General features: G+C 31.7%; 2 protein-coding genes across 2 annotated transcripts; both read left to right on the top strand.

Moving 5' to 3' along the window:
* Positions 1–111: 111 nt before the first annotated feature.
* LOC134240840 (uncharacterized) lies at positions 112–2,723 on the top strand. Its single transcript, XM_062722913.1, has 4 exons — positions 112–140; positions 265–329; positions 1,522–1,665; positions 1,945–2,723. The coding sequence occupies exons 1-4, from the start codon at positions 112–114 to the stop codon at positions 2,721–2,723; spliced, it is 1,017 nt and encodes a 338-aa protein (XP_062578897.1).
* A 4,349-nt stretch (positions 2,724–7,072) lies between these two features.
* Positions 7,073–15,325, top strand: LOC134240841 (uncharacterized). The gene is made up of 4 exons (XM_062722914.1): positions 7,073–7,099; positions 13,208–13,381; positions 15,029–15,133; positions 15,245–15,325. The coding sequence occupies exons 2-4, from the start codon at positions 13,210–13,212 to the stop codon at positions 15,313–15,315; spliced, it is 348 nt and encodes a 115-aa protein (XP_062578898.1). The 5' UTR covers positions 7,073–7,099; positions 13,208–13,209; the 3' UTR covers positions 15,316–15,325.
* The last annotated feature ends 9,238 nt before the right edge of the window (positions 15,326–24,563 follow it).

The raw sequence follows: 24,563 nt of genomic DNA, 5'->3' as shown, positions 1-24,563 counted from the left end.
ATATAGTATTTTGGGACCATAAAATACGCATTTTATTGATTCAAAATGTTTCTGTATGGTCTATGTTTAAAAGTTGTGGTATTTCTTGCCCTGTTTTTATCTTTCACCAACATGGATCCACATGTTTGTATTGACAACAGGTATTTCACTTTTTTTTCCTTCCGAAAAATCTTATTTTTAGAGATAATTTTAAAAACTGTATAACTTCTATTATTGTTTTAGATTGTAATCGTTCAGTATTATATGTTTCGTTTTCTACATTAGCTCAATCACAGGATCTATTGTTTGCTGTGCAAATTACTACAGAAACGAAAGAGGAGAATGCGGTTGTAAGTTCAAGATATTTTGTAGTCAAACTGTATATATTTTTGAAATTTAATTGCATGTCTTCTGCGTGTCTGGAAGAACAGATGTTGAATTTCAATATTAATATTGAAGTTGAATTTAACATGTACATCTTCTCAGTTAAAATAATAAGTGATTGTTTGTCTCCCTTTCTTAAAGGACAGGAATTATTTTTATGAACCAATATAGTTTTTGAGATTGCAATTCTGTTACTTTGCTTTGTTGATGTTTTCATTTCTTCAGTGTTACATATATATTTTTCATACCGTATGGCGGGTATTTCTTTTGGGGTGCTAATTTTGGCGTTTTTATGATAGTCCTCTAAAAGTTTGATCGCTAAAATAGTCAGAACTCCACTCATAGTCGATCTGCAACAAGCTAAAACCCTGATTCCTTAAAAACAATTAACGCAAATATTATTGGCAGACCACTGAGCAGGCAAAACACCATTTCTTACACCCGCCAAGAAAACCCGTTATAAAATATGTTCATTTTAATATATCTGATACTTTATAGCACATAAAATTAACATGTACGTCGCAAATGAAACACTTTAGTCATATATTTATGTCTCTACTATCAGAAGAAAAAAAAAGAAAGATATCATACACAATCTATATTTACCTGTAGTGGAACAATCTGATAACAGGAGCCGCCTTTGATTGTGTTTATAGTGTTCATTATTTTAATTATTATTATGCATGTAATTAAGTGGAACTTGACTTCAATGTTGCATGTACTATTTCTAATGAGGAATTTTCTCCAAATAATATACCCTCTTCAAAAATGTTTACATTTTAAATGTCTGACAATAGATTTGAATATGATTTTTATACGATAATACAATAAAATAGCACAATATTATATATACTTCCGGTATCTATTTTGCAAGTCGACTTATATATACTCCTTACCAAAACATTAATTGCTATGACAGGGAGATTCAAGAGTACTATATTTCACATAAAAAATAATAAAAGAAATATTTTAAAAATACCTTAATAATTCTCAGTAACTAATTACAAAGTTATAAATACAATGATAAATGCTTAATTTTTCTACACTTTATAAATAATTATTCTCCAAGAGAAATCAAAGTACATTGTTTAGGAAAAATATTGCTCATTTCTGTTTGACTGTGTTATTTATCTGTATTTTTAATACTTAATTATCTAGCTTGTGCACCAGGATTCTACGGTGATTTTTGTGAGGATCCTTGTCCCCCTGGAACATTCGGGGAATATTGTGGTGGGCAATGTGCTTCAGTGTGTAATTTTGAAGAATGTGATCCCGTGAGAGGCTGTGTCCTCAAAAAGAAAGGTGAAATTTATAACGTCTTCTTGTACATATATACGATATCTTATATCAATTTCTTGTTGTTTTTTTATTTTAAACAGCCAAAAAATGTTTTTAAGAGGTAAATTAATAAATCAATTAATTGTTATATCTAAATTATGTTTTTATTTTTAAGGTATATGACAGAGGCAAATGCACAGTATTCCCAGTACATTTTTATGAATTTATGCATGTGCTTCCTTCAACAAAATTAAGAGTTAAACATAACAACATAGGCCTAATATATTAAAAATCTTTTTGCAGATGTTACTGTCACTAACATTGAATCACGGGCGACGATATTTAATATATCAGTAAATACCACACGACTTTTATTCTTTGGTTTTAAAATTGCACGGAGTACAAATTTTAGCAGCACAACTTTATCAACTACTTTTTCGGTCAAACATGTTCCAAGCACTTCAAAGGGACAACTGAATACATATTTACTGGTCTTCATGGGTATAGTAATAGTCTTACTCTTCATAGTTGTAATAATTCAATTACGATCAAAATCTAGACGAGGAAGAATGTCAAGCCAGAAATCTACAGGTTATGGAGATATAAATAATCATAGAGATGTCGAAGATGCTTATCTAACTAATGAACCTGAATATCAAGAAATCGACCAGTACTTGGGAATACTTAATGTTTCCGATGAAGTAAACAAGGAATCTACAGAAAAGATATCGGAACCATCTCCTGATATGAAGGGCTGTTACTTATCTCCAATTTCAGGAATGGGAAAGTCAGACACAAAAACGAAGGACAAAAAACACAAGGAAACTCACGAATCATTTTCAAACGCGGAAACCCTAGAAATTCTCTCTCTAAATGAGTCTTTTACCAAACCCAGAGTGGAGAAGAATGCAATATTACATGTAGAAGACACAGATTTTGATGATCACAATAGTGATAAAAGTTATGCAGAACCCTGCTCTTTCATCTCTTCAGATGATAATCTCTCGCTCAACAGTGAAATGAATAAACCAGAAGTGTATGGCGAAAATAATGACTCTTATCTTTACGTTGTGTTTAAATGACGATTATGAAAAAATATCAAAGGTTTAAATGAAAATTGATCTTAATATTTTGTGGTGACTAATTATGATATTGTAAGAAAAAATGTTTATATACGCCCCCTTTTTAATGGTTCCTGTATATTATCAATTTGTACGCTGTAGTGTATTGTAATGCATGTATATACAGTGTATATCCTTTAAAAATGTAAGGTTATATTAATATAGAAAATGTAATGAAAACTAATGAGATCTTCATTGTTGCCAAATTGAATAAATCCGTAAAAAGAAAAAGTATATATCTGGGACAGTCTTACGACTTATGAAATGTGATAAACAAACATGTTTTTTTATTAAAGATTATTCAATGGTAATAAAAACAACTTAATATTAAATGCATAGTTACATGTGTAGCAAACCTAACTTGCCAAGTTAAACGTGCACATTACACGAACAAATTAAATATAGATTAAAAGAATATTGCGTGACATTTCCTCTTTGTTTTGCAATATACACGTGCGTTATTATAAATTATTCCAGAAAATCAATGTTTGTTAAATTTTCATACGGAAATAATTTTGATTTAGACAGATGGAGTGCTAAATGATTTGAATTGCAATTATAACTAAAAGTCTAAAAATATTACGTCAAATTTTGATAGACATGAAATGACTTCAATCATTTGTTACTATCCATAAACAAAATCATCTAATTCTTTCTAAACAAAGACCAAAGTACTAGGATTGGCAAAAGATAAAAAAAAATATATGAAAAAGATATAGCCGAAACCTCATTTGATTTTGTTTAATATTAATAAGTTATTGAAGCTCATATATAATGATACCCCCTAAAAGTGAAAATCTAAAACTCTCATTATCTTCAATTTCTCTCCCGCGCATCTGTCACGAGCCCTATTTCTCCTTTGCATGGAATTCACCAGAGTGTTTATCTTTCAATCCCTGGCTATATTGGGCATGGATAACCACACCAAAAAATTAGTCACACGACGCGCGCATGTGCCAATGAGAGGAACACAACAGTAAGTTGACCGGCTCAAAAGACCAAATTGAGGAATTGTTCTCTTTCATTTTTCGTGTGAATATAATGATTATAATCGTATAAAGTATAAAAGGCGGTTTTGGGAGAAGTAAGGTGGCGATTTAAGAGATGACAATACGAATAACCCGCTCGTAATATGTGTCTATTTCGCGTTATCGTCATCGTCGCGACTGAATGAAAACCATTCTAGGCCCTCTCTGACATTGGTAAACAAGTTTTATTGAGGAAAATTTACAAGAAACTGCTTAGTTACCCGATGTTGCCTTTTTAATTAATAATGCAATTCGAATACCAGACCCTATGGAACTTTCGTGGACTGTACCAAGATTGCAAGAAATTCATATCGTCTCTAAATATTGAAATCAATATTTATACCTCAGGTGCATCAAACGGAGCGACAAGATTTGTTGACAAACTCGTCGTCATCAAATTGCACGTTTTTTGGACTTTTTAGCGTGTTCCCTATGTGACGTCATAAATTTTACGGTTTAGAAATTCTGAACACTAATTTTGGTGTATAGTAACTATCTGAAAAATTTTCGTACTTTTCCGTAATGTTTTTTTTTTTCGAATTTTATGCTTCCCTGCGTTTCTTTTTCCTCTCAGTATAAAAATCAATATTCCAACTATCGATGCATTTTTATTTCGGCATTCTCCAAACATTTAATCTTCAAAGTATTAACATTCAATTCAAAAGCATGAAAATAATTCAAGCCCCGTAAAATTAACTTTAGGGTAAAATGTTAAGAATTAAATAACTGAGACACATTGAAAAATAAAACTGCAATAATTCATGCATTCTATTAACCGACATGTCGTAATGTGAAAATCCCTGGCTCCGAGAATATGATTTATTACCGTGTATCAGGTTTTTTCCGCGTGTGTCCAATTTCCGCTTTGTTCGCGACGAGTTCTGAATCGCGGAAAATAAAACAGCTTAAATTTAATACAAAGTTTTCTTCTTGTAGTAGATTTATTTCTCCATGCTTATATCGTAAAGGGTAGAAAATAGCAGGACCAGAGGACAAGCGCAAGATACCGGTAATAGGTATAAGCCCTATTGTTTGTTTACTAATTGGATAATTATATATTGGTCACGTTCCTTGTGAGAACCTATTTAAATTATACCTGAGCTGCTAGTCAGTTTGGAACAGTAAATGTTCTATAATTGTTTAAATCTTCAAAAATTATATCTGGGAATTTGAGAGTTTTTACGCAACAAAGGTGTGAAATCAGCTGGGCGAGTCTTCCGAAATTGACGAGGTGGTCGAAGGTCGATCGATCTATTTCTCACCCATATGAATTTACATAAGCTTAATGGCTTACATTTTACATCCAACTCCTTCATTTGCTTAAAAGTTGTTAACAATATAATCACAGGAACTTCAAAATAGTGAAAATTTAATTCGCGTAAATTTACTGAATCGCGGAAAAAAAAACATGACGCGGAAAAAATCTGATAAACGGTATACACCGAAAGTGTATCACTCAGGTTTACTGTAGATTTAAAGCAATCACGTGATGTCGTGATCCGACTTATCACCACTCTCTGAAACTGATGACGTAGTACACTGTTGCACGCGAAAACATGACGTTATTTTTCTTGTGAGTACCTTATTTTTATGCTTTGTTTTATGGATAAATATTATACAATTGATTTCTTAAATTTTATTTTGCTATATTTATCTAGTTATAAGGGGGTATATAATAAATTAATCATTGTAACTAGATCCGAAGAGCCGTATAACGTCTCGTTGACATGCGCGGATTATCAGATCAAACTCGACGCTTCACGTCTCGTTTGATCTGATCATCCGCGCCTGTCAACGAGACGTGATACGACCCTTCGGATCAAGTAACTGTTATAATAAAATAATATGTATCATAGGCTTACGTCAAAATATCCATGTAATATATTTTTTATAAAGTCAAGCAAATAAATATTTAAACATTTTGTCAATAATGCTTTACAAAAGTTTTTTTTTTTTTTTTTGGCAAATTTAGAGTTAATCATTAATAATCATTTTACAGGTGATTGAAAAACAACAATTATTAGAATAATAATTGTATTTATGTATTTAATGCGACAATTTGTTTGTTGGTTTCCAGAAACATTTACGTTGATAAATTGTGAAAATTCTCAAATCCACGCCTTGCCTGAGGGATTAATTGTAATAGAATGTGTAAGGTCACGTGGTCAGCTCAGCGAGTCATTCACACTCGCGCGCTCACCACCGCTAACATGAAGCACGTCTATTTTGAAGACCCACCTCCACCCCAGCATTCCTATCCCTTAATATGATCATTAATATGTCTTGTAAAATTTATATTATATTACAGTTTTTACTCAATTGTTTTACTGCTTCTATGTATTTGGTTTTGATTACGATCTTTTTGCAAGCTTTTTCTTCTAAGGTTTTGATTGCGTCTTTGATGTACCATCTTTTTGCTAACTTTTTCTTGTGATGTTGGCCTATTTTGTTTTGATGTGCCATCTATTTGCTAACTTTTTAATATGATGTTTTGATTGTCTTGTCTTACAGATACTTTTTTCTAGTCATTTTTGGGGGATCAGACATTATCATATTTTACGTAACTGATAAGCAAAGCTTGTGAATCTGATCCCCCTTCTTGTTTGTTAAATTGTTCACATTTATACCGTCATTTTAATAAATGACATTATTCATCAACATGAAAGTGTTTTGTTTGACTTTTACAAAATTAGCAAAAACAAGTTGCGGTGATCTTGCCTATAAGCATTAGAAGACATAAATTTGATTTAAGTCTAGGTCTGTTTCATTATCCTTTGGCTTGGTGCGTCTTACCATGAATCGATACTTTGTAATCGTTTTTCAGTCAATGGAAATTTTAAAATTTGATCTTTGCTTCATCCAATCTGATCCAAGTACCCGACAATTGAACTACCTTACAAAAAAGCATTTGAAGATTTGACGGAAGTTGCATATTTTCTTAATTGATAAAACTCTTATTTTGTATTCTCTGTCCCTTCAAAGAATGCAGCTTCATCAGGAGGGAAATCAAACAAATTTCGAAATAAAATAAGCCCTATGTTCGAGAAATTAAAATAAAATCGAGAAACATTTTTAATATTGACATCAACTACAACAAACAACTAAAATATTTCGTTCGGAAAAGCTCGTAAGTTTCTTTGCAACAGATAAGCTATTAAAGGAGAAAAAGCATTCAAGTATGCATACATGTAACTGGGGTATTTAAATCATAAGGTCAAGGATACATAGATTGGGCGTCTTAATGTTTAAGAATGAAAAGGTTGGCTATTTTGTCTTGTTGGCTATTTTGTCTTGAAAAGGCCATACCGGGTAAGAAATTTAGAAAGCATTAATTGAGTTTGAAGTGTGAAAATGATAATAATTTAGATTGTTAGTAATTTATATATACGTCTTTAAAATATCTACTTTCGTTTCAATACGTTGGAATCAGGCTTGGGATAATACTAATTGTAATGCATTGAAATGCATTACATGATCTACGGAAGCCCATTTAGGACCTATCAAATTAAAAATATTTTTGAATTCGTTATAACGATTTTTAGAATTCGTTATAACGAAGTTAATTTATTATAACAGATTCATTGAATTCGTTATAACGAATTTAATTTGTTAAAACAGATTAATTGAATTCGTTATAACGAATTTGATTTGTTATAACAGATTCACTGAATTCGTTTTAACGAATTTAATTTGCTATTACAGATTTATTGAATTCGTTATAAATCTGTTATTACAGATTTGTTGAATTCGTTTTAACCAATTCAAGAATTTGTTTTAACGAATTTTTGAATTGGTTATGACGATCTTGTATGTTGTACATGTGTTATATAACTGACAATTTGATATTTTGAACTTTCTGTTCATGTAAGTTATTGACAGTGCACTATGTACAAAAACTTGAAATCAAATCTGAATTACCATTTATCATGCTTAGTTTTGAAGGGGTGGATACATGCTTATGAAAAAATAAATGCAAAATTTTGAATAAATTTCTATCTTTAAAAACCTCCAAAAGTAATGGTAATGGTAATGCATTACTTTACTTTAAGTAATGTAATGCATTACTTTAACAAAATAGAGTAATGGTAATGGTAATTTAATGCCCAAATTATTGAAGTAATGATAATGTAATGCACATTACTTTACAATGTAATTCGCCCTAAGCATGGTTGGAATGGTTCATTTCCTAATGATAAAGAATGTTTTGCATAAATAATTTCAAATGTTTAAGATTTAACTGCTATAATATCCATAATTGAGAAAAACAAAGTACGTTAAATATATATCTATTTAAATATGTCATTAATATATGCGGCCATTTATGGAATCTTTAAAAATTTGAGTTTTTGGTTTGTAAATTACACAGATCTGTCTCGTAGGCACATTTAAGGAAACGTGCTAGCGCGCAGCGCTGCATGACAAGAAAAAGGCTTCGTGCAAGTCGGTGTAATTTTCGCACCGATAATTAGATTTGAAGGCATTCCTTATATTAAGATTTTACAAGTTTCAAGACGACGAAAACATACTCAATACTAGATTTTTGAAGATCTCGCTGTCCTCTCCGAAGTTTCATTTTGGCGTTACTACACAAGGATATAACGCATTAATTTCTTTATCTGTGTATATACAAAGATGCTAAGCATCAATTTCACAGTTGGTTTACTACATACTTCTACAAGTAAGCGCATCTGTTAACGTCCATACGCTCCTTACAGCTCAACAAACTTTTTAAACTCGGATGTTTTTCGCACAAATTACAGTCACATTGTTATAATGCAAAATTTGTAACGTGAGAACAAAATATATTTTAAAAGTGATTTTTAACTTAATTTTGATCTTATTTCATTACTTTAAACATACATGTAATCCAACACCTAATAATTGGTTGGATTTTTATATGCTCTTTGATTATAGATCATGGCAGTTCCCAATTCGTTTTTTCATGACTTCTTGTCAATTGCAACCGGCTTTTTATCCGTTCAGTTTCAAGCATACCTTTGCCTTGCCTAAATACAGAAACAGTAAACTTCATGTAATTTCTGTATTCTTTGTACATTGATATGGCACAAAGGCGCAAGATGATGGAAGTGTTTTTAATCTGTTTGACTGTTTTTCTTGTTAAAAAGATGGATTTTTTAGGTCAACTTTCTGAAATCTAGCGTCATGCATGAAAGATACCTTCCAAAACAAAATGTCAAAGTTTCAGACCATAGAAATAAAAGAATTTTCTTTTCAATAGTAATAATTTAATGTGTGGAAATTCAACAATACTTTATTATCTTATACTTTGACATGATTCCTCTATGCAGTTTTGTTATTTTTCGGCGCTGCATTTCGACAAAACCGAGACAAGTATGGAAATGTGCAAAGTACTTAGAAAAACACTCATCTGAAAGAAGTCAATTTGAACATTTCAACTAAATAGTATCAAGGAAAGCTCGATTAATTAATTTGTAAATACCTATGACAAAATCTTAAACATGTTACATCATACAGTTTATAATCAAATTCCCTTTTAAGACATCGAAGTTTAAAACTTAATATAATGATTTTAGAAAATATGCACCTTTAACATGAAAAATTTAATAATATAACGTCAATATCTGTACAGAAGCTCGATAATTTTAAGTTTTATTGCAAGAAAAATGTGACCTTAATTTGTGCTTAAAACCATGTGAGCTTAAAAAGTGCGTTGAGCTGTATATACCTCGGACTCTTACATCCTAAGGCCATTTTCTAACGAGCTCGCTCCACCTGAGATTTTGGGCTTAACATATTATGCGTGAAACAAACTGTTAACAAGTAATTTTTATGGGGTATAAAATTCACAAGAAATCATAAAATCCATTTTATTAAGGGTACATTTTTTTTAATGAATGAAAATTGTCATTATTCCAATTTGTCACCAGAAGTACTTTGAATTCGATTTTACTTCACCTTTATTTTGCGAAATGCTAGTCAGAAAACAAAATTTCGTTGCGTTTAACTAGTTTCGTTTCGTAAGATTTTCTACATTCTATTCCCGAATTTTCAACAGACGACTTGTTTTAATTTCTGCTTCGATTTTAAAAATAATAAATTTATTGTTAAAACGAGAGATCAACAGTGTTTTATGTTAAAGTTTTATCATAAATAGTGAGTATTTCATTGTTTCGTGCTTTTTGTTAATATACAAAGCCTTATTTTTTAATAAAATAATTTATTTCCACTTGGGGTTTCAACGGCGAGAATTTTTGCAATGAATACTAGAGGTTAGGCGGTACCAAGTGAAAAGTATCTCGCCGTGCACCTCTTGTATGCTGGAGTATTTTACTACATTGTAGAAAAATATCCTGCAAAAGTACATGACTGTATATAATTATAAAATGTTGATATAATTACACCTCTAAGTCTAGGTAATTAAATTTTAGTTTATTTTTTATGCCCTTACTCCTTTTCATGATGCAGCATATATGATAATGCAACAACAAAGTGACAACTTCATGAAAATTCAAAAGACAATGGATATTTCAAGATGTCAGCGAATCTCAAAATAAGAAGAAACTATTTCATTCAAAAGATTTTCTATGTTAAGCATTTCAGTGCAATTTGTTTTTTTCACACCCCCCAGACCAGAAGAAAACCCAAGCCAAATAATGAATCACGAAATTGTTTTATTTTTCATTTAAACCTTTGAATCCTCCTTATTTCTTTCTAATTTGCATACAAATTGTTAAATCAAGTGCAATTGATCACGGATTGTACATTGATCTTACTTACGTAGATATCTATCAGTGAAATAAATGAAACCTAATCCTTCAAATGCGTATTAAGTTTATTTTTTTTATTGACATGAGTCGTTCTTGAAAATATTACAAAAACTTGTAGTTATAAAATGTATTTGTCAAAATTAAAATTAATCTTTTCTCTGTGTTTTTGCTAAAATGTCTTTCCTCATGTTGAACTGCTTGGGCAATATAATGCAAAAAAAATATTATACAACAAAGTATGATAACACCAGAATCGAGACACTAGAATGATTTGAGATGAATCTTTTTATACACCTACATTAGATATGTTTCTACAATTGAAAGGGATACCTCTAACCCACTATTTTGTAAAAAAAAAAATATCCATACTTGTTTTTCTAGTCCTGCTTGGATAAGATCCAAATGAATTTGTTCTGGTTCTGGATATTTATGTGCAATAAACGGCAGATCCACTACATTAAGCTACCAGTAGAATTTCATTTCTGGATTTTTTTTTAACTTTTCAAAGCAGTGTATTGTACAGAGTAAAAAAGACTATAATATGTACATCTTTTACAAACTATAGATCACAGAAAGAAAATGATTTGCCATAGTTTAAAAAATGCTATCCATTTTATTATCTACAGATATTAAATCAATATAATCAGAAAATATAATTTTGGGAATCGGAAAATTGAAAAAACTGTACATGCATTTTTCAGGTGCTTTAGTGATCTGCTATGTAAAGCATGATCCATATTTCATAGATTATTAAAGAAATAAGCGAAATAAAATTGTTGCGTCTGTTCTTAGTGTGAAAAAATTCATTTCATTCAAATGACATAAATACTCCAAAAGCACCAAAAAAATGAAGATGTCTTGTGTGTTCTGATTTTTGGAGAAAATCATGAAAAGAGGTTATTTACTATTGATAAACCTAAGTCCTATTTGAACAACTGATGCCCCCGTATGGCAACATAGCGAAAGTTAAGCTTTCAAATGCAGATCAAATATGTTGGTACCTAAAGTAAGCCCTTTTCACGAGAAATACAAATATGAAATATAAAACCCTAGGACCACCTGTTCAAGGGTTCTGACCAAGGTTAACATTTTGAAAGGTAGGACAAACTCCGAGATCAAGGTCAAAGGGTCAAGGTTGTTGATTTCTAAAGAAAGGCAAAAATAATGTCTCAAAGATTACATATGGGAAGTATGAAAACGCTGTCCATTACCGTTTAAAGGTTATGACTAAGGGTAAAGTTTGTAAAAACTACATAAAACTCCAAGGTCAATGTCAAAGGGTCAAGGTTCTTGATATTCAATGAAAGGTCTTGTCACAAGAATAAAATATATGAAATATGAAAGCTCTAGCGCCTACTCTTCAAAAGTTATGGCCAAGGTTAAAGTTTACAAAAGTAGGTCAAACTCCAAGGTCAATGTCAAAGGTTTAAAGATGTTGACATCCAATGAAATATCTTCTCATAAGGAAATATTTTGAAGTATGAAGGCCCTAGTCCCAACTCTTCAAAAATTATGGTCAATGTTGTATTCTTAAAAAAATACCAGTAAGTCAAACGCTTAGGCCAAAGTCAAAGGGTCAAGGTTCTTGGTATCCAATAAAGTGTCTTCTCATTAATTACATATGTGAAGTACGAAAGCCTTGGCTCTTACCGTTTAAAAGTTTTTTCATAAGTACAGAAATCTGCAAGGTCGAGGTCAAAAGGTCAAGATTGATGGTATCCAATGAAAGGTCTTTCTACAAAAAATACATATGTCAAGTATAAATGTCCATGTATCTACTGTTCAAAAGATATGGCCAAAGTAAAAGTTCAAAATTTTTGTTTTAAAGTGCGTCAAACTCCAAGGTCAAGGTCAAAAGGTTACATTTGGGGGTATCCAAAGAAAGGTCTTGTCACAAGGAGTACACAAGTGAAATATAAAGTCATAGCTCCGCTAAATCAAAAGTTATGGGCAAGGTTAAATTTTCGCGGAGAGCTAAACAGACAGACAGACAAAAAACTATATAACCCCGAAACTTTGTTTCCGGGGCATAAAAACCAAATACATTGCGGGCATTTAATGACAATACAAGTGAAATTGAGAGTTCATGAACAGAAACTACATGTATAACCTGCCTACGGGCAAAGACTGATCTCGACTGCGATCAACCGTCGCTATATCTAGATATAACAATTCCATACTACTTATATTTCAGGTCCTATTTTACATTGTAAGTAACACGCGTTGTCTTTACTATATGGAATAAAGTTGTTTTATTCGTGTATCATTTGGATAGTTTTGAATGATATCATAATGGAACTCTTCATAATTGACCATAAACACTTCCCCAAGGTGGCCTCTGCGTATTATGTTTGGCATTTTATTCTTCATCATTTTTCTACATTGAATCACAAGTATGAAAAACGCAAGGATTGAATATGAATGAATTCAATTCTATATACTAGATACACAATTAAAAACCTGGATTGCACTAAATTATGAGGAAGGTAATAGACATACCACGTCGATGTGCAGTACGAACTGAATATTTTTTTCTGTATTTTTAAAAATAAACATATCGCTTATCACAAAATCACTTCAAAGTTACATTATTGAATATTCTAATATGAGGTTATAGTGAATATTCGAATTTATATTAAATAAAAAGTAATTCTTTTTTTTTTTACAGATATGTCTGATTTTCTGTGTCCCAGAAACCTTAGAGAAGTCCATATAGCGTCTTTGAGATTGGGCTGTAGTCGGGACAAGTATGGGAATAACCAGTACCTTTGTTTACCTAACATCAGGAAGACAGCCCTTGTAGAATTATGTCATAATGGAATCATGGGGATGATCGTAAAAGGTGATTTAAATTCTTTGTATTTGCAATTTAAAAAAAAAATGGTTTGATTATTACAAATCATAGGCCTTTCAACTAATTTTTCAAGATGCACATATGGAAAAAAACAGTGCATATATAGATTTATATGTACATGAAAATATCAAAAAAGATAATGACGTATGCATACTTTTAATTAAATCATTAAAAAAAAATAATAATTCATAATTGACTTTTACGATGTTGTGTTTTAAGAACAAGTATTTCAGGTGTGAAAAATGACCAACTAAGTGCCGTTTTATGAGTTATCGTTTCTAGGAATGACATATAGTCTGCTTCAGCATTTGTATTTTTATGTACACAAAAGGGTTCCTTACAATGTTTTGTACACAAAAGTGTTGACCAAAAGAAGGAGAATGTCTTCACTCTACCTGAAATAACAAGGTCAAATGAATGTGGAGCAGACTATTTTGAATATTTTTAACTCTCTTTGACAATAGTTATGAAACAGAAAATATAATGTCGTTTTTTTATGTTCGCGCTTTTTCGCTATATATATATATATATATATATATATATATATATATATATATATATATATATATATATATATATATATATATATATATATATATATATATATATATATATATATAAAAAGCACTAAAAAACCAACAACACTGTATATCCTAAATGTCGGATCTACCAAGTAGATACAAGGTCACGGATGGAAATTTATATAAAGCACTAAAATGACCAACGACACGAACAATAAAAATTGTCAAATTTTCGGGACGACCTGTCCCTTCCTCAGGACAAAGAAAAAAGTTAAAAAGTCATAAAAACAAAGGAAAAAGAGAAACAAAAACAACTAGCACTACTACGAAACTACTAATATATATATATACTTTTACAAGTAAATGCAACAATTGATCGTCTTATTAGTGTTACTACATGTAAGCACGAAGGGGAACGACTGAGTAATCAGGTTTAATCAGGTTAGAACTAAAAAGGAGGGTAGATTTCACTCTTTTTGTTTTAATAAAAAAAATTAATGATATGTAGTAAAACGGTGTCCGAAACTATACAGTAAATAAGTTTAACATTGGTGCTAAATTTTAAAACCACTGCCTTCTTCTGACAGCAAAGAAACACTTGGGAAATGCTAAAAATGCTAAAAACTGACTTGCTTGTGAACAGTTAGATACACTGTACCTAGGGCCTGCTCTAAACAAGTTTCAGCAGTGAGTTATCGTTCATAACAGCGAACCCTAGCGGCAGTTGAAAGGCCTACAAATTGATATATTGTTATCTCTAACCTGATGTGACTGAGAAAAAACTTCAAGATATCTGAGGATTCGTGATATCGAAGGTAAACTTCTTAAAGAATATGTGGTTGAGACTTCCAAATCACTTCGACATTTACACAGTACCGGGGTATTCGAAATATCGGAGTTCGAGATATCGAAATTCAACTGTATTATCTCTATTGACAAAAATATTGTGATATTCAATATGTAAGTGAGAATAACCGGAATGATCTTTAAATAAGACTTTACAAAACGTACAATGTACGTGAAAATAATGTTAAATGTTCATTCTTTTATTCAAAATATCTAGTAGGAGCTCCTAAATTGTATTCATTAATTTATTTTTGTCATTGTTCTGAAGGAAATTGCTTGGAAACAAACGAGGGCAAAGTATTTCGAAAGGATTGCTCTGAATTTAATAGTGGATGTCCAGAAACTGCGTTCAACAGTAAAGATATATACAAATGTAAGTCTACTTTTTCACTGTGAACAGTTATAGGAAACTTTTTTTAATCAAGAAATATACGACAATTATATATGTGTTCAAATGCATTTTCTATTTCTTTTTTTAACGTAGACCGTGCTTGTCAGGAAATCAATACAGAATTCAACTGTTACTTTGCAGAACCATCTTGCCCACGTCCGTGAGTTTATTCATAAACATTTTGTACCATGTATTAAATGAAGTAGAAAAGTAAGATATTTTCCTTGAAATTTGACAAATATAGAATGCTTGATCACTGTTTTTCATGACGAACATTTGAATAATACATTGTTTTTTTACCTGGTATATTTTTCATTTAAAATTAAGGACAATGTTAAGCGAATTTCTTTCCGTTTCTACATATACAGCCATATATGATATTTATTTCAGAATATTTTTTTTTCTCGCTGCAAAGTAAAGGGCAGTATATTGTTTTTCCTTTTGTTTCTGTGTGTTTGTTAGTCCGCAACAAATTTTCTTCACAGTTTTTTTGCACTTTCTCATCATATTTACTCAAGGCTTGAAAGCATTCTTGTTTTGCATACTACATGTATATGGTGGGATTTCTATATGTACAAGACCAATGGCAACATCCTTTTTATTCGAGTGTCTGTGACGAATTCCCGCCACATTTTTCTCAGCAATTACCCGTCGCATAAGGTTAAAATGTTCTGACTTTATTGAACTATCACGCAATAACGTAAATTGTGTGAAACATATGGTGATAACGGACAGTATTTAAAATAAAAGTCCACAAAAAGCTACAAAAGAGGAGCACAAGAAACACGGACCTTCAAAACATCAGAAGTGGGATCAGGTGCATAGAAGAGTGAGCATCCCCTGCTGACCGGTCACCACCGCCGTGTGCTCCTTGTCATGTTCAGGATATAACGGAAAAGCTGTCGTCAATTCAATGGTATAAATAATAGACGAACAATTAGTATGGAAAACGTCAGTTTTAGGAATTGTTCATACATAGAGCTTGCGTATCTAATCAACTGTGATACAACAAAATCCTACGCAGGTGATCTGATGAAGGTATATTGCTAAATAAGGAAAGTTGACGATAGAAAAGATGAAGTCATCACGTTTGTCATAGAGCTTGGTTGTTAGAGTACCACTAATGTCTCTTTCAAGTGAAATGTTCAAGTATAAAACAGATGGTGATAGAGAAACGAACACAATATAAAGGTGGAGAATTGCAGCTTGAATACATGTGTCAGTGGTTGACGTCAGTAAAAAAAATTAATATCTTTTCTTTCACCAATAACTTCTAGTTGATGTCAGTCACGGTACAATCATGTAGCTTATAGAAGTACACTTTGCCTCGTGAATATATATAGCAGGTCATTTTATTGTCTATCATGTAATAACATCGATAATGATGTTGGAGTATTGTAAGCTTAGCATAATGAAAAGTCACTTTTTTGTCCACATGACAACATTGGAAAAGTGTTTTAAAAATCCCCTTTGAAAACATATTTTAAGAAAAGTTTGTTTGGTTGTGGAGAAAGAATAAAAAAGGTACTGTTATCAGCAATTCCATATTATACATTTATTGACTGAGTTCGAGGGCAACATGCGTTTTGTCGGACCCAAGAACCAAACTGTCTGCCTGAGGCCGTTAGGCCGAAGGCAGACAGTTTGGTTCGAAGGTCCGACAAAACGCATTTTGCCCGAGAACTCTGTCAATAAATGTTTTGTTATACCTTTCATTTTATTTTATTTTTTGACATACATTTATTTTGTACTATATTCCGTAATGTTACATTAGATCTGTCACTGTTCAAAATCAACGAATGAAAATGAGATTAAGCTCCACCCATTCTGTGACGTAAGCGGTCCAACATCTCTCCGAGCGGTCCAACATCTCACTCAGCGGTCCAACATCGATTTTTTTATGCCCGCTCAGCAAAACATTAAAAATGTTAGACTTTTTTCCGTATAGATTTGTATAGAAACTAATTTGTAAAGGTATAACAATGGATTTTATGTTTGGCTTGTTAAAACATACTTCGTCCGTTTATGTTTCCATAGCCATTCATTAATTTTATTTATTTACATGACGTACGTGTAGGCAGAATTTTGGTGTACCAAATATATATCTCTTTATTTTAGTCAATGAAACATGTTCTACAAATCATAAGTGTTTCAATGTACATTTAAATTTTTACAAAATTTATATACGGGGGCCGTTCAAAATTGCGCGGTCTCTGCTACATGTATTAATTTACTCTTACAGACAACATATAGTTATGAAATTTCACTGAAATATGTATTTTAAAGATTCCAATGAATCTTGGGAAAATTTCTGCATTTTGAAAAATTGTACTTAAATTATCGGTATGTTGATATCGCTGATGGAGCGGTACGGAGCAGACAAAAAATCTGAAGGAAAAGCATGCGGAAGCCAAAATTTAACTCATTCATTTTCTATAATTCGCGATATTTTTCGATAATTTTCTCAAATGTATCTTTTAAATGTTCTATTATTATGTATTTAGATTTCTGACATGATATCTGAAGCACTAACAGAAATATAGTGGTTTATCTCCGATGCGATTCCCATGAAAACGACTGTGAAAATGACATCTCCTAAACTGACGGCGCACCACACTTTTCATAATTATATGTTATGCTCGAAATATCGCCAACATAAATCCAAAATATGCATAATAAAACATGTATAAAACTAGGGTATTCGTGGCATTCGTCCACATATAGCAAATTGAAATTTTAGACCGTTAGACCTCTGTATAAAGGCTATACGAGAGGACGAGAGGAACGATTATCTACGAAAACTTTTTTCCGGACTGTAGAGAAGGTGATTGAGAGTCAACAATATAATACTATATCTCATAAATACCTGCAGTTTTTGGTTTTAAAACAAAAAAAGAATATTCTTTACCTGTTTGATAGATTTTAAGCTTGACAAGAAATGGTGTTTAGATGTTGAGTAGATACGTTAACTCAATCTGTACATGTCCTCTTAGGAAAAAGCTGAGAATATGAAATCTCAATTACATATTTTTTTTCCTGTGACGTTGAAGATTTTGCTGCTCCTTGACTTAATGACATGTCCTAATAAATCACTCAAAATCACTCAAAATTGATACCAATTTACAACATTTTGATATGAAATTTAAGACCATATAAGTAAAGATTCTTTTATATTATGTGTGATATTTTGCCCGATTATGTCGTCAAATATTTTTTCTATGCAACAAGTCCGCGTTATTTTTGAACGGCCCTCGTATTTTGTGTATCAGGTCTCTTACGGTGTAGAAATAAAAATGTTCAAAGATCATCCCCCGGATTGTTAATGTGCGAGTTTAATTGCCATATTCAATCTTATTCATTTTTAACGTGTTTAAATGAACGAATATATTGAGTTACGATGTAGTTAAATCTACAATTTGCACATAAAATGCCAAAATATTGATCAAGACTTAGTCTTCTGGTAAAATAATTTTGATATGTGTCTTTTGTCTAAATTATTGGGTTTTTATGATAGTACACCAAATACGGAACTACCAATCGGGATCTACAACTCAACAGACATTCTAAACCATACAAAAACACACCAAATGGTTGAGTCAGATGGATCTGAAACATTGTTGTGGGTGATAGCTCCTATCGTTATCTTTGTTTTGGGAATTCTACTGACAATTGGATATGTATGCAGAAGAAGAAATCGCACCAATATGAAACAATGCATTGGTATTTATCTAGTACCAATATGATTTTTCGTTTATGATTAGGTCACATGGGTAAAGTCAGGTGACATACTGTTACCCGTTTTCGTCTGTTGTCGTTCGTCATGCGGCTTGTTTTAACATTGAACATTTTTAGATTCATATCTGTACCCGCTTAACCAATTTTAACCAATTTAGGCATAAAGCACCTATTGGCAAAGGGGAACAAATATTTCAAATTTCATGGTACCTGTCCCCGTAGGGTCTAGGGGATATGGCAAAAAAAAGACGCTGAAATTAATGCAAGCTTTGAAGTCTGTTACTGGGTATTAAGCAGATGAACTACCTATACATGTACATCTATGAAGACCATTGGTCTTTCTTGCAGAATTGTAGATTGCAAGGCCCCTTGGTCATGGAGTAAAAAAAAGGTTCGGTGGGGCTCTAATTATTACTGAAAATATATTAATGCTTTGAAATTTACCCCTGGTATTAATCAAATATTTATGATGAGCGAGTGTGCCTTTTCCTACATAGTTCAAAAAATTATGAAATTTGTGGCCCCAGAGTCAGGAAATCCTGAGGAGTTGGGTCACTTCTGATTATTGCGGAATAAAAAACTAAACATGATACGTGTAATATCATGATGAGCTTTCAAAATTGTGAATGTAATAACTAATATTTTAAAACACGAACAAGATTCAATGGTAAGAACGTTATTGCATGATGATCAGGTGACATAGAAGGCCCCTTGTTCTTTTGTAAGTTTGTTTCATTTAATTATTGATTTGGCCCTTGACATTCATGTAGATTTAAGATTTAAGCAGTTGAAGTTCACATGAATCATCCTACTTACCTTAAGCTGCATGCATCTATTGTATATATCGTATATTCTCGAGCAGTATGTCACGATATAAATTTTCTGACTTTTTTAGCGTCTTTTTAAAATCTAAAGAACCAATTTCAACCAATTTTAGCTGTAAAATTAATTGTTGTGAAACAAAATTTCTGAATAACATTGTCTTCATTAATCTGTCTTTTGTAATGTGCAGCTTAAACAATCAACATTTATCCAATGTACATAACGTAATATAGACTTTTCGTATGATTACGTATATCAATTTATTCTTTATTTTTGCAAATTGCATTGTTTGAAGAGGTGATGATACGCATGTGACTTTTACGGTCACTTGGTCCCCTGTAAGATTTAAAAATAGGTACTAGACAAAAAGAGATACTCAGTTTCGCATTCCTTTTAATACATAGAAATGTATATTATTTTTGTTTTATAATCTTTATCTAAGTAAACATTAATTATGTTTAATACATAACAGTGTGCAAGTAACTACAGAACATCTAGAGAAATGTTAAAGATAGAGTCACTGAAGCACGTGTAGTGTGAGGTCAATCAACAGTTGTAGGCGGAGTTAACAATAATAAGATTTAATCAAGATAAACAATGTAATATCATTACATATTGTTTGACAAAGAGTTTATCTTAACGATCGAAAGGATTTATACCGATGGTTATCCAAGACCTATAAACACTTTCTTGTCTTTTAGAACCTGACGTGGAGTTGAAGCCTTTTGTAGGTTTGTATATTAACCCCTTTTAAAATTATTATATACATTATTTGTGAATATCTTTAAAAGATGAAAAAGGTTTGTTTATGTATCCTTTCTTTCATTTAAGAAATAAATAACAACTTTATAAACTTCAATGGGAATTAAATCTTGTGAAAATTTTGTGAAGGCCGAAGGCCTTCTCAGAAGATTTGATCACGTACCGACCCACTTCAATTCCCATCGAAGTTTATTAACTTGTTATTTATTACTTATATATACAGTTGAGACAGACGATTGAATATTTTCGAATATAATTATTGCACTAGCCGTCCGTCATACATTTTAAATAATGACGCAAGGTGTAAATCGGCTTGAATGGCGGTTACGTTTCGATTAATTGATTGATTGTATATTGTTTAACGTCCCTCTCGAGAATTTTTCACTCATATGGAGACGTCACCGTATGCCGGTGAAGGGCTTCAAATTTTGACCTTTACTCGGCACTCAGGGCCATTGAGCAGTGAGGGATCTTTATCGTGCCAACGCCTGCCGCTGACACGGGGCCTCGGTTTTTAAGGTCTCATCCGAAGGACCGGCAACTTTCACTTCAAAGTGCTGAGCACATGGCGAAGGAACAGCTGCTACCCATTTTAACGACTAGGTCAGTCGCGGCCGAGATACGAACTCACGACCTCCCGATCACGGTTACGTTTCGAATCCATTAGGCTAAGGATTTTATTTCTAAGGGACTATTTTTACTAACGTCTCTGTCTCATTGTGACGTCACGTTAACGCACATTTCTCCGTGTATATTTCTACGCGTGAGTATACACGAAAATGGTATTCAAATCAATTTCACTGTTTGCTTAGTAGAAAAACTCAGCTAATGTAAATATTATAATATGTTTGTTAATAAATATTAATGTTTAGTATATTAGTAGGTTTGTCTAATTTTATAAGTTATGCAGAATGTAATGAAAATTGTCCATTTTTTTTTACTGGATTTATTTCATCACAAATTAATATCTATAATTAAATAATTATTTACCATTCAAATCACTTACGTAATCTACAAAAGTGTACTTTTCAAGACTATAGAAAGATAGAGTAGATAGGCGTTTGATAAATTGTTTGATGGTCGCACGAGAAGTGTAGCACATGTTTTAAGGTGGGCGGGGAATATCTTGCCTGTTAATGTAAAACGTTGTTGGCATTTATCACCTTCTATAATTGAAAATTCAAGATTAATCGAAATGCAGAGCGTGTTTTGTTAAATACTGACATCAAGGTCCAGCTGCTAAAATTGACATTTAATGTAATAAAACATGAAATTGCGATCCCAAGGAAAAAAATCATTAAAGGGTAAAGTCAAAGATTAAAAATTATTATCATTATGACAGGGAAAGACTTGCAATTGTATTCAAAAAGAGAATGAAACTAAAAACAAATATAGTAAAAAAAAAGGTTTGATTAATATTATTCCTCAGCAAACAATAAGTTTGTATTATTTAATCAGTAAAGTAAACAACATTTCTTTTTGCAGTCAATACAATGATTTTGCTGCATGTACAGTATTTACTTTGACTTTTCAGCTCGGTAAAACGGTACTCTTCATTTGGTCAAATCATTTTTCTAAAATCAATGATACAAATGATACATGGACCGTATAATCTCTGAAATAGTTCAATTGCCATGTTAAAAATTGGATATTTTTGTTTAATTAGAAGCGGCCAATGCAGAAAAACACGAAAACGCTAGTGAAACAAATGAGGAAAATCAACATAAAGGTAAGACATATTCCGAGGATGAATGCAAAATTCTTCGTTTAGATTCAACTGCAAGTAAAAGAAAGCACATTAAAAATACTCAAAAATATATATTCAATTCTCCTTCACGTCATGCAGAAATTAATGCAATTTAAAACACTTTATACATGTACATATTTTACTAAAATATACAAATATCACTTAAGAATTCTTTTTCAAGCCAATCTTTTTGTATAAGTCTTAAAAAAAACTGTATTTAAAGTTGATGTTTATTCGCTATAGCTCTCTCTTAGTGATCATGGACTGTGAATAACCTTTTACCTTTATATGTAATTTTTATACCGATTTTACTTTTGAAAATACATTCACTGCCTTAAAAAGAACACTTTTGTGGCATTATGTTTTCAACCTTAAACTACAAGTATTTAAATTTAGCTATATCACGTCATAAATCATTTGATTGGATCAACGATTTAGTTTATATCTCATAACATTAGTTGCCTGCGTCACAATGACTTACATATGTACAAAAAAAAAACGTATTACTCGCCTTGACGTTACTTTTAAAATATGTTCAGTTTGAAACAATTTGTGGAGGAAAATTGTCTTATTGTCTACACTGAAATAAAATTAATATGAGGAATGATGCTTATTTTATTAAAACAAAGATGAAAACATTTAATAACATTTAGGTATATCGACGATCTATTGTCAATTGAAATAACAATGTTTATTTCCATTCTTGTGTCAATAAGATATATCCTAGTGAACCTGAGATAAAAGATACTACAGAGTTTGACACATTTGTTTCATATTTAGATTTTTTTACTTGAAAGAGACGTGAAAGGTAATTTAACAAACAAGCTCTCTGATAAACGTGATGATTACAATCGTCAACTTCCCTTACTTATACAGAATATACCTCCATCACCTGCATACGGAGTTTATATACTGAACAAAAAAAAAGGTATATATATCTAAAAGTTAACTTGTTTTAATTAGATTTGAAAGTAAACTGTTTACAACGAAAGGTCTTATATAGGAGACATAAGCAACAGTCAATTGTGATAAACAAAATCTTGATCATTCAAGCGTAACACCTTTTAATTCTAAATGAGTACAATGGGTAAAATTCCGTGTTCGAGAAAGTCAGACCACGTGTATCCGTATAATTCTAGGCGTAGAAAATCCTTGTCTTTAGTCGTCAAAGAAAATCAGAAATTTGATTAAATTTCTGCGTTTTTTGAAATGCCCGATTGTTTAAAGATAAACGTGAACGTTCTATAGGGATGCTCCAAGCAGGCATGTCCCAAAACGCTGTTGCAACGACTCTCGGAACAACTCAAAAGACAAGTAGCCTCCTCTGGAGACGTTTCCAGACCACTGGATTTTGCTTCATTTACGAAACAGATTCTGCTCACAATGCTTTAGGGAGGAGGATTAGCCCTCAGACAGTGCGAAACCGACTGCAGAGTTGCGGTTTTAGAGCCCGAAGACCGTACAGAGGGACAGAACTAACAGATCGGCACAAGACCTCGAGACGGAATTGGGCACAGCATCACTTAAGCTTTCGACGAAAATCCTGATTCAACTCTTAAATAGCTTTGATAAGCGCTCGAGTTTGTTTCATTTTTCCATAAAATGAAGTCGGTTTTGTGAATAAAATGTGAAGTCATGTGACCGTCGAAGTCTGTCTAGCGTCTTAAGAAACCTTACAACATTCTCAAAAATGTCTGTCATATCGTATACATAGGTTGTATGTGTATTTATTTCTTCATCACAAATACTCTTTACAGTGTTTTGAAAATTACTAAAATGTGCAGTTCTTTCGTATTGTATCCAACATAAATGATTTGGAAAACGAATAAAATGTGTTTTAACAAGGAGAAGTTTCAAGTACAACTCAATATCCAGTATACAATTTCCATTATTTCACAGATAGCAATATAGTTCCTAATCAAAAATAATTTTGTAAAAAAAAAATTAAGTAGAACTGGAAATCTTTGTTCTAAAGTTATAAACAAATAATTGTTTTGTTTACTCTGAAAGGACGTTAAGATTTGTCTTTACAAAGTAGAATAGTTTAGTAGCTACTACACTAACTACATGTATTACTTAAGGTAATGTTTCTGGTTTTTCTCTCAGTATCGTGATTGAGAAAAAATGTTAATATTTGGAACGTTTATCCGTCAATTGTATTTTCCTCTTCTACAGATTTCCTGAAACGTTTTGTTGGGGAATATAGTGATTGGAGAACGACCGTTTCAGGTATATGTAAGCTCTATGTAAAGAATATTATTAAAACATTAAAATAGCCGTAAGCTTATCAAGTTAAGTGTCAACACATTCTAAAAGCATTTTAAGCAGGTTTATATTTTAATTTTT

This window comes from Saccostrea cucullata, unplaced genomic scaffold (genome assembly GCF_032062105.1).
Source record: "Saccostrea cucullata isolate Sc308-1 unplaced genomic scaffold, CSIRO_AGI_Scuc_v1 ctg6712, whole genome shotgun sequence".
NCBI lineage: Eukaryota > Metazoa > Mollusca > Bivalvia > Ostreida > Ostreidae > Saccostrea > Saccostrea cuccullata.
The sequence above is the reverse complement of the archived record's forward strand: the minus strand, read 5'-3'. Positions and strand labels throughout refer to the sequence as shown.